Here is a 12,247-nt window from a genome sequence, read left to right as displayed (position 1 = left end):
TTTCTAAACAAAATTTGACCGTAGTACAAAAATGGAAAGAAATCTTTAAACTAGTTGAGTTAGAGTTAAGTTGTAACCTATATTTATCTTACATTTATTTCTATATTTCTATAGGTGGATATATATTTTTGTCTATCATTTTATTAAAATGAAACAGCTATTTTTAAATACTAATACATGATTTTTTTAATAAAAAAAATCAATAAAAAACCCTAAAAGAGGGACAAAAATTGAAATTAATTGAAAAAAAAAAATCATTTTATTCATCAACTTCAGACCCTTAACAAACTTCTAAGAGCATAAGAACACTAAATTTAGAGGTTTCAAAGATTCTGACAGAATTTTGATACTAACAGTATGCAGAAATTTCATGAACTAAGAGTCAGTCACACCCAAATTCTTCCATCCATTTGGGTATTACAAAGGAAAGGTATCAGTGGAACAAAAACAGAAGTGTTGCCACAGCAGCGGCGGCGGCGGCGGCAGCAGAGGGATTGAGGAAAAAAGAACCTGTCAAGAAGCTTTGTAAGAAAACAAAAAGCTAAGAGAAATGGATATGGCTGAACCATTTCTAGTAACCTACTGAAGGGGTTGTTGTTGTGTACACTTTCAGCCATTTCCTTCCCAAACACCAAAATATATGATGATTCTCCCGATTCTCCATGATCTGAGTTTTACCATTTGGGATTTTTAGTATGTTGTCGATGATGGTGATGATGATGATGATGTTGATGATGTATCTCCTTTATTTGCATTGTCGAGGTCGAAAGTTCTCTTCGGATAATAGAGAGCTGATCAGAGTTTCAAGTCGTTTTGCTCCAGGACCTGGTTTCAATACATTAGTATTGCCGGTGATTGAGCATGGATCGGTCCCATTTTCGTGGCTTCCAATGCACCAACCACCGGAAACTACCATGTTGGGGCGTTTGTGTAGAAGTTTCTTGTCGATTTCATCGAGAACGGGATCTTCTCCTTCGATCTTTCTAGCAAATGGAGCATTGCTATCTACCATTCTTTGCATGTCATTGATATTGAGATGGTGAGGATGTTGTTTGGGAGGATTGTCCCATGATATGAAATGGAGGTCGCTGTTCACTGTAGTGTTTTGGAACTGTTGAGCGTTGCAGACGACGGTGTGGAAGTACCCTTCTGGAGAAGATATGAAGTTTGCATAATACATTAGGACGATCCGAGGTAGGTTTTCCCAACCCCATATGCAGTAGTCGATAAAGGGCCGAGAAAGCGCCATCCAAGCCGAACCTGTGATAAGGTAAGAGTTCAGTAAAAGAACTCCCATAAAAAATCATCCGTTCAAGCAAAGATGAAATGATACAGTATGCCAACAAATAACATCCAAAACTGAGAAAAGTGAAACATTCAGTTGATATTCAATGAGTTAAATGCAGAACAGAATCACTATATTTGCACCTTGAAACAACAACATACTCTAATCTTAACTAAAAACAGAAAAAAGCGTAAATACTCGCATCCTTCATTTTGTTTACTATGTTTGTGAGACCCCACGTCGGTTAGAGAGGGTGTGGAAACCTCTCTCTAATAGAAGTGTTTTAAAAACCGTGAGCCTGACGGCGATACGTAACGGGCCAAAACAGACAATATCTGTCAACGGTAGGCTTGGGCTGTTACATTGCATTATGCCCCTGTTCTATCCCAATGGATCCACCTAAGGCCAATATAGCGTTTATCTTTCTAAAGCTACCACTTCATACAAGTAAGAAACGAATATCCTCAAGATTTCCGACATGAACTGTTCCCATCACCAAGTCAGATTCTAAGCAAGTACTTGAGGTTTTCCACCAACACTTCTAATAACCTTAAAACATAAGAAAATGTTTCCACCATGACATTCAAATGCCATACAATGAGAAGGCGGACCTATACTTTTGTATGGCCTTCAAATTCTATTTAGATCAGTAACTTAATGATCAAATCATCCACTAACTCATACCACCATTCCCATGTAATTTCTAGAGTTCCCTTGTTTTGAAACTCATTTAATAGCTACGATCAAAACACAACCCACACGACACCGTTACATAGTTCCCCGACACTTTGAAAGCAAAAGGAAACATGACATTTAGGCCATTAAAAAGTTCTTGCTGTTCTTCTCCTCTGTTCATTACGAAAAGAAGGTCGTACTAATGAGTTGTCAAATAATCGATAACAAGATCATCAGTTATGCTTATCCAAAGCCCATGTAATAATATCAAGTGGATGATCTAAGCTAAGTTACCAGAAAACTCAGAAGGTCATTAGCACAGAACAAATCGATATCGAACCTACGAGGAGCATAAAACAATTGTTGAATGACAGCTCCTATAACAGGATTACAACAGCAACTATGATACACCCATCGAAGGAAAAAACTTCAATTGTTATCTATAAGAACAGATTAAAAGGAAAAAAGAAAGAAAAAACTCATAAACCATGGTCATTCAAATATGTATTCGCCAAATTTTTGTTCTAAGAAACCGAAAATTGTTTCGAAGCCTACCAGTAAAGAGTTTAAAGGCTGTTGGCACACTTCTCCGCTGTGTAATCCAAAACACATCAGCCTTCTTCGACATATACAACCCTGGATCAATAATCACTGGTTTAGCCCTCTGACTCCTACAAACATCAACACTCGATATCAATAAGAACTCTTCACAAAAAACAAGCCAAAAGAATCAAAAGAAGAAGCCTATCACTTACTCTTTCCATCCAATGTTGCTTGTATGATCTATGAAATTGAGATCACGAGACAAGTAAGAAAAAGTATGCAGTAGATCTAGCAAAAAAGTCCAAAATCCATCAATAAGATTAGTCAATTCATATCCAGCACCTCCACCAAACAAAAACAAGACAAGAAAAAAACAACAACCCACCATCTTGTGTAACAAGAGGATAATCTGAAGCACTGAGGTTAATAAACCAATCCCAATCGCCACCTTCTCGGAGCAAAATCGCGGCGGCGTGCAATGTAGTGGCCACCATAGTCGGACCTCGATAGGTAACAAGATTAGCCTTAGTGATGACCTTAACATTCCCAAATTTGTTAAAAATGGAATGATTCTGGACATAATTTTGCAGATCCAGCCGCTCCTCCGGCGGCGATTCGAGGTCCAAATGCAAAACATACCGATTAATCGGATGATACAAAGCTTCAAGCGTCCGTTTCAACATGTTGCCCTCTCCGATTGAACCGGAAATTAGGTACGCGAATCGCGGCGGCGGAGGGAGCGATGAAACTGGAACCGGATGAAGCTTCGATTCAACAAAGAAAGAACTAGAAACAGCCAGCGATTTGTAAAACGGAAACAGAGAGGTTCCTCCCGGCGAGGTCATCAATGAAAGAAACAGAAGGAACAGAGATACCATGGAGCCTATTGCCAAGAGGAAGATCCATCGCCGCTCCATGTTCGGTGGGTGTCTGAAATGCATATAATAACTCCTCAATTTCTTCATTTCACCTCAAGAATCGGATTGCCCACAAAGCAAACGCTTCAAACATGAGGGTTTTGAGTGTTTAAATGGAAAAAGGAGTTGAATGTGAAGTTGGGTGTTCTTCGATCTCTACTGCAACTGAATTAGAACTAACACGAAAAGGAAAGAATTTGAGTGTTCAGTTGAGAAACGAACTAGAACCCATTTTTTACAATGAGAAAATACAGTGAAAAACTGAAGATTTATATATCCCTCTCTCTTCCCATCTTCAACCTGCCATTGCTATCTCACTAACCTACCATTGATGGAACTGAAGACACGAGATTTAGCCTATTTTAACTACGGAAATAGCATTATTATATAAATACCCTATCAAATTAATTTTACGTTTTAAATCTATTTTAAATGCTTTTTTTTTCTTAATACTGATTTTTTCATAGCCATTATTATAAATAAAATTAAAAAATATTACAATAAATTATATATTTGAGGATTAAAAAAAATTAAGTTTAAATCTTATAAAAGAAAGTTTTCTATGCAAGGAAGGAATTTGCAAAAGGAAGAAAAAATGTTTTTTTTAAGACTTTCCGTCTTCAATAAAATAGTCAAAGATTTTATTTCCTTAAATAAACTAAATACGTTTTTTTTAATTTACTAATTTATTTTATATCTTAAATTTGAATTTGTTTATGATATATACACAATTAAAACGAGTTATGGTGATATTTTATTATTTGTTTTACATTATACAAAAATTAATATCTTAGAAATTTCAGGTCATTAAATTAAAAATGGAAAAATATTGTGAGAGGGAGTTTGGTTTTATTTAAAGTCATCAAATTACTTTAAAAGTGGAAGTTTTAATAGCATTATTATTGGAAACTAAACTGAAGAAAAATTAATGAAAGTGAAAGGTCGGTTCTTAATTAAAATTTTCCATTTTTTTCAATTTTTTTTTTCTTGAAAAAAAAACAATCTTTAATTGGATGGTTTTAAATTAAATTTACACCAAATGAAGCCTTTTGTTAATAAATGATATGTAAGGAAGTAATTGACAAAAAAAAAACATTAATAGTAAAATTAAATGAGGAAACTGATAATTTTGAATTCAAATGGAACTTAAATACATTTATTTTCTCTAGGAGACTGGAGACTGTTTATGGAACTTAAATACATTTATTTTCTTACTGGAGTAGGGCTAGACGCATTTTAAAATTGTGAGACGACAATATTGGTTGGAGTAGGGCTAGACTCTCCATAGTAGACGTGTTTTAAAATTGTGAAAGAGTGATACGTAATAGGCCAAAACAGATAATATCTGCTAGCGGTGGCTTGGGCTGTTATAGATGGTATCAGAGCTAGACACCGAACGGTGTGTTAGCGAGAATATTGGACTTTCAAGAGGTGGATTGTGAGATCTCACGTTGTTTGAAGAGGGGAACGAAGCCTAATCGTATCCAAATATCATGATTGGTTAAGCAAGAACTTTGCCTCATTGCCCAAGTTTGTGTGGCAATATGCATATTTTACAAATGATGTTCAATAAGTAAGGAATCATTTAGCTAGTTAAACTTTACTGTACACAGGAAGGTAGAATTCAAAGTCAGGATCTTGAAATGGACATTTCATTCATCCTGTTCATAATCCGAGACGCATCGTTAAGTCTATTAGCTCTTTCGTAGATACTCGCAACGACGAGGTGCAGTTCCTTCTTATTGATATTGGGATCGGAGTCGAGCCTTTCGAACAACTCCTCCAATCTCTTGTAATCCTTTCTTGCACCATAGAGACTGAGCATCTGGAAGTGCACTTCGTCTGGAAAAACACAGCCCTCTTCTTGCATCTCCGTATATACAGCATCGGCCTTGTCAAAGTCCCTCAGCTTCCCATAAGCGTTTAGGACAAGGGCAATGACATTAGAGCTTGGGAAATGTCCCACGCTTCTCATCTTCTCAAACACCTCCACCACATTTTTGTGCTTCTTGTTCCTCGAAAACAGGTCGATCATGCACCCGAAAACAGATATATCCTTTAACTCACCCGCATCAAATGCTTGACGAAACACCCAAGTGGCTTCTTCGACTCGACCAGCTCTAGCAAGAATGGTAATCGCTGTCTTCCTCGGAATGTTGTCTGGTTGCTTTAACTCTTGAATCAAACGCTTGGCATGAGCAACCAAGCCTGCACGCTCATAGGCCACAATCATAGTCTGGTAAAGGACCTGATCAATCTCAGCACCAGAGCTTCTCAGCTTCTGGAATAGCATTGCAGCTCTATCCAACTTTCCTGCTTTACCCCATATTGAAATTATTGTTGAGTATGTGATAGCATTTGGTTCAATACCTCTATTTTGCATCTCTTGTATGAGATTTGTTGCTTTTTCATGCTCCAAGGACTTCCCATATATCTTGATCATGGTGTTATATGTCACGACGTTCTGCTCGATCTCCTTCCTCTGCATCAACCGGAAAAGGTGTATTGCTTCCCCGAAAAGCTCGGCCTCACCATAAACCCTCAGAATGGTGTTGTAACTCACAACATTCGGTTCAATTCCCATCTTTCTCATGCTCCAAAACAGCCGATCAGCTTCCTTCACCATATCCAATTGACCATAAACATCAATCATAATGTTACAAGTTGTAAGATTAAGCGGGCAGTTGACCTCTGTCATCTCAGAAAACACAGAGAGTGCCTCCAAGAACTTCTCATTCTCAACAAACATACTCAGCAAAGTGGAATAGCTAACAGTATCGGGCACAACATCCACAGCTCTCATCTCTTTCAACAAAAAACGAGCCTCTCTAAAAAGCTTAGCTTTTCCAAACACATTAATCATGGAGTTATAGGCTACAATATCTGGGGTAATCCCAGATCTTTTCAATCTCGAAAAAATAGAAATAGCCTTTGAATAATCACAGAGTTTACGAGAAAGCTCAATCAAATTACTGTACAAAACAAGGTCACCAGACACACGATCTTGCTCCATTTTTTGTAGCCAAGAGAGGGCAGCATCAAACATACCCTCTTTGCCAAAATAAGTGATAAGGGTCGAATAAGTATACCTATCAGCCGCAAGAGCTCTCTGGCGCATTTCGTCGAACAGCCCATGTGCAAGTTCCCACTGTTTAGCACGTAGCACATTTCGTAGAACAACATTGTAAGCGAAGACCGAAGGAGTGTAAAGAGCCTCTTCGTTGATCCAATCGAGAATCGCAAGCGACCTTTGCCAGTCCGATTCTCGCGACAGAATCGACACCATAAACCGCATTGAAAGCTGCCGCCCTTTGTACGGCGACAGAATCGAGTAAAGCTCTTGCTCGTTCTTCGTTTGTCCAATTGACGCTAAAAGCTCGTCCATATCAACGCTGTGGTCTAAATGTGAGGACTCTCTTTGCCTCCTCGCACTGCGCTCGTACTTTTGGGGAAATGGGGTTGTGGTTGATTTCTCAGATGGGGTTTTTCTTCTCCATACATCTTTGGATGTTGAAGAAGATGAAGCTCTGGGAACTGAAATCCGAATTCTGGGCTTTGATTTAAACTCACTCAGGCAAACTTTGAGGTTATTTCTGGTTTCGATTAGGCACAAGAAGACGGGGGAAGAGAAGGATGAAGTCGATTGTAATTGCATTGAAGAAGGTGAGATTAAAGAGATAATAACCATTTCAACAAAGGGAATTAGTTCATAATTTTGAGGAGTGAAGAGGAGAGAGTAGAGAGCAGAGATTTCTTCGCAGCTCCGTTCCCGGCGCCGGTGACGGAGACCCCTTCGCGTTTTCGCTTCTTCGTGCCTTCTTTGTATTTTTTCTGTTTCATTTATTGCCTTTTTCTTCATATTAACTAATTTCAATAATGTTCTTAAATTATATAATACATTTACCCGAATTACAAATTTTTTATTAATTATGTAAAAAAAAAAGAAAAATGAAATTACAAATTTATTAAAAATAAAAAACAGTGGGAGATTTGAACCACAAATAATGGGGTGCTGGAATTAGCAGATTCCGGCGAGGCAAAGCCGTAGGGTCCTCCATTTTCGGGTTTACACCATTTGTTTTTCACCTAAAAAGGGTTGTCTTGAATTTTGGGTCATATTTTGTTGTTGTTGTTGTTGTTGTTGATTCCGTCGTCCAGGATTGCGATGGAGCTATTCCAGAAGGCCAAAGTGGTTCGTCTAAAAAGCCACCATGACAAGTACCTCCTTGCAGAGGACGACGAAGAAAGCGTGTACCAAGACCGCAACGGCTCGGTCAAAAACGCCAAATGGACGGTCGAATTCGTCGACAATCCCCCCGGCCTCCGCTTCAAGAGCTGCTTTGGTAAATACCTAACCGCCTCCAATCTCCCCTTTCTTCTGGGCATGACCGGCAAAAAGGTCCTGCAAACCCTACCCCAAAAGCCCGATCCCTCCACCGAGTGGGAGGCCCTCCGTGAGGGCTTTCTAGTCAGGCTCAAAACTCGGTACGGCCAGTTTCTTAGGGCCAATAGCGGCTTGCCTCCCTGGCGCAACTCCGTTACTCATGATATTCCTTTTAGAACCGCCACCAAGGATTGGATCCTTTGGGACATCGATATCCTCCAGGTTCGATCTCCCAGCTCTGTTCATTACCACTCGTCTGCACCTACTCTTCCACCACCGCCTCCACCCTCCAAGCACAAACCCCACCACCACCATCATCACCATTTCCGCCGCCGGCATTGCAAGGTCGTGGACTCCTCGACGTCACGGGATCATCATTGTAGAGAACAGGTGGTTTGGTCTGCAATCCACAGCTATATTTCTATTGGGTTTGAAGTTGAAAGTCTTATATATACATATTAATGACTTGCAGTCAGGCGAATCAGTAGATGGGTCACCAATGACAGCGGCGGAGGGGAGGGTGATCCATTACTATGTGGCAAACAGGAAAGGGGAGGTGAAGAAGGGAGTAGAAGAGGTGAGTTTTACATTCAAAGGGAGTCAGCCGGAGGAGTTGAAGGAGAAGTTGATAGAGGAGTCGGGCCTCCCCGACATCATCGTCTGTACTCGGAATCCTCTCAATGGAAAACTCTATCCTCTCCGCCTCCATCTTCCTCCAAACAATGCCGGCCTGCACGTTGTGCTGGTCCCTTCTTCTAATGGTCAGTATACTTGTCTTTTGTCTTCAACATTTTCTTGATCTCCTCGTATAATTGCTGCTGCTTTGATGTTACTAGATATCGAGACGCTCGGGAGTCCGGAGAGCCAAGAACCAGATTTGAACCAGATTTAAACCGGTGATACGAGGATTTTCAGTCTTCTACTCAACTAACTGAGCTATCCCCGCTAGAGAAATCAATCAAACCACAAAGTTTTCTTTCTAGAAAAGTTTAGGACCTCCAAATTTGACTTACAGTCATCTCATTCTCCAACACTTAGCTCCAAATCTACTTATATTCTTTGATAACTCCCAATTGAATCTTTGGTTTGAATTTTTGTGTATTAATTGTAACATACAAAATGACTCTTTCTTTGTATTAATTGAATTTTTGTATTACTTCGTTCAATTCGGATAAAAAAAATTTCTATTCGATGAATTATAGAGTTAACAAAATGTATATATTTTTGTCCATAAACCAAATAAAGTACCTCTTTTCATCGGTTTTCTACTACTAGGGCAGCTCGCGTGATCCTACGCCCAAAAAAAAAAAAAAAAAAAAAAAAAAAAAAACTCTTAAAAAGTGTGGGACATTTGAATTATAAGAAAAATATTTTATTTTTTAACTAAGCCATAATAAAACAAGAAAAACAAATAATTTAAATTAATCTAAAATGTAACCAAGATATGAATACAAGCCCAAAATCTCAAAATCTGTAGGCAGGCTAAACCAATTCTGGAATTTATGTTACTTTCAATTTCAATAAGTCCTACGATACTCAGAAACTAATATGTATCAAGAACATAAAGATTGAACACAAAATACAAAATGAAAAGGCAAACACCAAAACAAAAACAAATCGAATGCGAGATGAAAAACATCATTGTATTCCCACGTTGTCTTGTTCCTTTTCCTTTTTCACTGCTCTGTAAGATTTGCAATTCTCAAGATGAGATCAATCCTGACTTACTTTGACATCATTGTAAATCATCTCTAAAAATGAATGTGCTTCTCAAAGAAAGGTAAAACAAAATGCATTCACAAGCAAATATTTGCATTCCCATAGAGGAAGGCCACAACAAATGCTATTATAATAGCAAAGACACTGAAAAAAAGGAAGAAGATGAAGAAGAGGAGCAGCACACGGTTCTTACAGATCATAGAAATTGTCTTAACTAAGCATTATACTATCAAGATTTGTTTCACACAGATAACAAATTTTCAAGTCAGCTTCAAAACTTGAGCTGTTTGCAAGAAAACATCCTAAAACTGTTGGGCGTTTATGCACTTCACCAACTAAAGGCAAACAATGGGTATGCCTTACAGAACAGAGAAGATGGATAGATTGAGATCAAACTAGAACCAAGGATGGAGTTTAACATTCAAATAGCTGACCAAGTTAGAAAATAGATAACTTTCAAGTGTTTACATAAAGGAGAGGAAGAAGAGTCAGAGTGAGAGGACTTATTGTTGGGGGTTTTTGGATTTAAGTTCAACCAGATGCTCATCTGTGCTTTTGAATCTTCTTCTCCAGCTCTTCCTTGCGGGCTCCAACCACTGTATCCACCACTTTCCCTCTCCTCAGCAACATAAATGTGGGCATTGCTTGTACTCCAAATTCCTGAGCCACATCCTGATTTCACGAACAATCTTGTCAATCTTGCAATTAAATTCTAGCTAAATGTATGTTTTAGTCCCTAATATTGGTGTATTTTCTATTTTCAATCTACGCTTGTTGTTTAAAATGTTTCAATTTAGTCCCTATTTGAAAAAATTTCGTTTGTCGAGCAAGAACATGTGAGACTAGTGGTTCCTTTTGGGGAGAATAGCTATGTCCATGTTTGCATGTTTTAACATTTTTCGACTATATCATTTCCGTAAGTCAATATTAATATTAGCTTATGATAAACTTACGCGATAATATACCTACAAAGGGAAGAAATTTTCTTATTTCTCTTCCAAATTTGTAAGAAATGGGTAGAAATTGCAAATGTTTACTCTCCTACATGCCTAATATCTCTTTGAAACTTATACTAACTCACTAAGCATTTATTGGACAACATAATGTTAGAATGAAAACAACAACTAAAGGCATGTTTCACACCATTCAAAATAAATTTTAATGAAATGAAAATCACATTTAAAAATATAAAATAAACATAAAATTAAATTTTAATGATTAGAGTGTTGGGAATGGTTGGAGAGAAGTCCCACGTCAGCTAATTAAGGGGTTGATCATGGGTTTATAGGTAAGAAATACTATCTCCATTGGTATGAGACCTTTTGTGGAAACCAAAATCAAAATGATAAGAGCTTAGGCTCAAAGTGGACAATATCATACCATTGTGGAGGTTCGTGATCCCTAACATAATATTTGAGTCATACCCTTAACTTAGCCATATCAATAGAATCTTCAAATGTCGAACAAAGAAGTTGCGAGATTCGAAGGTCTAGTCAAAAGTGACTTAAGTGTCAAACAGAGGGTGTACTTTGTTTGAGGACTCCAGAGAATCGAGTCTCGATTAAGGGGAGACTGTTCAAGGGCTCCATAAACCTCAAAGGAGGCTGTTCAAGGGCTCCATAAACCTCGGAGGAGGCTCTATAATGTACTTTGTTCAAGGGGAGGATTGTTGGGAGAGGAGTCCTACATCGACTAATTAAGGGGTTGATCATGGGTTTATAAGTAAGGAATAATAGTACGAGGTCTTTAGAGGAAACAAAAAGCAAAGTCATGAGAGCTTATGTTCAAAGTGGACAATATCATAATACTGTCTAGGTTTGTGATTGACATAAAAGAGATGTTTTAAATTGATTTTGAATATGAAAGAAATGGTTTTAAATTCATGCACTAAACTGAAAAAACGCCCTAACATTAGCAACAAAACGTATGACTACAATCGGAGTTAAGATTCTGACACAGAAATAAGAGGATGCAAAATTGGGAGAAGGAGAAAGACGTACAGATAGCTCATCTACATCGATTTTGACGAACTCAACATCGGTGTATTTGCTGGCCATGGCGTTGAAGGACGGTTCCATGAGCCTACAGGGTCCACACCAAGTCGCGGAGAAATCAATCACCATCTACTCTCCCACAATCCAACAAATTCAAGGAAGAGAAATAGATCAGATCAGCAATCGAATTAACAACAGTAACCCTAGAAAAAATCCCTTTGATCCAACAACTAGCAATTGATATAGTAAAATAGAGGCTTACGAGCTTGGAGGATTCCTTAGCGGAATTGAAGTGGAGTTGCCATCTAGCTGAGGAGTGAAAAGACAACACGGACGTCGGCTCCGACGACGCATCTTCGGCCCTCGCCGTCGAGGGGCCGAACCAGTTTGAAAGAAGAGCTCCGATCTTCGATAGAAGGACTCCCATTTTTCTCCGTGCACAAGAAAAATTGATCTGTCGGCGTAGACTTTGCCAGACGAATGGGCCATGGCTTTTATCATTGCGGCCCAATAACCAATCAGAAAATAGGAATATTTAGGTATTTATTCCATCCGGCATTAGGGTACATAATTATATCTATTTTCACACTATTTCATTTAAATTCACTCAAAAATCACTTAAATAAAATTATTATTTTTCACAAAATTATTATTTTTCACACAAAAAAATTACAGAAGTATGCATATTAATGAATTTTTTTTTTTACTATTTATTTTTAATATTGTGAAA

General features: G+C 38.1%; 4 protein-coding genes across 4 annotated transcripts; 1 reads left to right on the top strand and 3 right to left on the bottom strand.

The window, feature by feature from the left end:
- Nucleotides 1–236: 236 nt before the first annotated feature.
- On the bottom strand, nt 237–3,770 carry LOC111785459 (beta-glucuronosyltransferase GlcAT14B). The gene is made up of 4 exons (XM_023665851.2): nt 2,889–3,770; nt 2,716–2,791; nt 2,516–2,631; nt 237–1,260 (listed from the first exon to the last, which is right to left on the bottom strand). The coding sequence occupies exons 1-4, from the start codon at nt 3,466–3,468 to the stop codon at nt 746–748; spliced, it is 1,287 nt and encodes a 428-aa protein (XP_023521619.2). The 5' UTR covers nt 3,469–3,770; the 3' UTR covers nt 237–745.
- A 1,131-nt stretch (nt 3,771–4,901) lies between these two features.
- Nucleotides 4,902–7,295, bottom strand: LOC111785461 (Tetratricopeptide repeat (TPR)-like superfamily protein). The gene has a single exon (XM_023665853.2). The coding sequence runs from the start codon at nt 7,277–7,279 to the stop codon at nt 5,051–5,053; it is 2,229 nt and encodes a 742-aa protein (XP_023521621.2). The 5' UTR covers nt 7,280–7,295; the 3' UTR covers nt 4,902–5,050.
- Nucleotides 7,296–7,585: 290 nt separating this feature from the next.
- Nucleotides 7,586–9,000, top strand: LOC111785462 (uncharacterized). The gene is made up of 3 exons (XM_023665856.2): nt 7,586–8,194; nt 8,277–8,565; nt 8,641–9,000. The coding sequence occupies exons 1-3, from the start codon at nt 7,586–7,588 to the stop codon at nt 8,694–8,696; spliced, it is 954 nt and encodes a 317-aa protein (XP_023521624.2). The 3' UTR covers nt 8,697–9,000.
- Nucleotides 9,001–9,717: 717 nt separating this feature from the next.
- TRX2 (thioredoxin 2) lies at nt 9,718–11,990 on the bottom strand. Its single transcript, XM_023672215.2, has 3 exons — nt 11,780–11,990; nt 11,524–11,646; nt 9,718–10,195 (listed from the first exon to the last, which is right to left on the bottom strand). The coding sequence occupies exons 1-3, from the start codon at nt 11,942–11,944 to the stop codon at nt 10,067–10,069; spliced, it is 417 nt and encodes a 138-aa protein (XP_023527983.2). The 5' UTR covers nt 11,945–11,990; the 3' UTR covers nt 9,718–10,066.
- Between the last annotated feature and the right edge of the window lie 257 nt (nt 11,991–12,247).

The sequence above is a fragment of the Cucurbita pepo genome, chromosome 3 (genome assembly GCF_057944985.1).
Source record: "Cucurbita pepo subsp. pepo isolate OVF chromosome 3, ASM5794498v1, whole genome shotgun sequence".
NCBI classification, from domain to species: Eukaryota; Viridiplantae; Streptophyta; class Magnoliopsida; order Cucurbitales; family Cucurbitaceae; genus Cucurbita; species Cucurbita pepo.
Note: the sequence above shows the minus strand (reverse complement) of the source record. Positions and strands in the feature narration are given on the sequence as shown.

Coding starts and splice junctions, on each gene's coding strand:
- LOC111785459 (XM_023665851.2), bottom strand. CDS start 3,468: ATGAAGAAATTGAGGAGTTATTATATGCATTTCAGACACCCACCGAAC. Junction 2,792..2,888: donor TCCTCTTGTTACACAAGATG/GTGGGTTGTTGT, acceptor CTTTTTTGCTAG/ATCTACTGCATACTTTTTCT. Junction 1,261..2,515: donor AGCCTTTAAACTCTTTACTG/GTAGGCTTCGAA, acceptor ACCTTATCACAG/GTTCGGCTTGGATGGCGCTT.
- LOC111785461 (XM_023665853.2), bottom strand. CDS start 7,279: ATGAAGAAAAAGGCAATAAATGAAACAGAAAAAATACAAAGAAGGCAC.
- LOC111785462 (XM_023665856.2), top strand. CDS start 7,586: ATGGAGCTATTCCAGAAGGCCAAAGTGGTTCGTCTAAAAAGCCACCAT. Junction 8,195..8,276: donor ATCATCATTGTAGAGAACAG/GTGGTTTGGTCT, acceptor AATGACTTGCAG/TCAGGCGAATCAGTAGATGG. Junction 8,566..8,640: donor GCTGGTCCCTTCTTCTAATG/GTCAGTATACTT, acceptor TGATGTTACTAG/ATATCGAGACGCTCGGGAGT.
- TRX2 (XM_023672215.2), bottom strand. CDS start 11,944: ATGGGAGTCCTTCTATCGAAGATCGGAGCTCTTCTTTCAAACTGGTTC. Junction 11,647..11,779: donor CTAAGGAATCCTCCAAGCTC/GTAAGCCTCTAT, acceptor GTGGGAGAGTAG/ATGGTGATTGATTTCTCCGC. Junction 10,196..11,523: donor TCGATGTAGATGAGCTATCT/GTACGTCTTTCT, acceptor TCGTGAAATCAG/GATGTGGCTCAGGAATTTGG.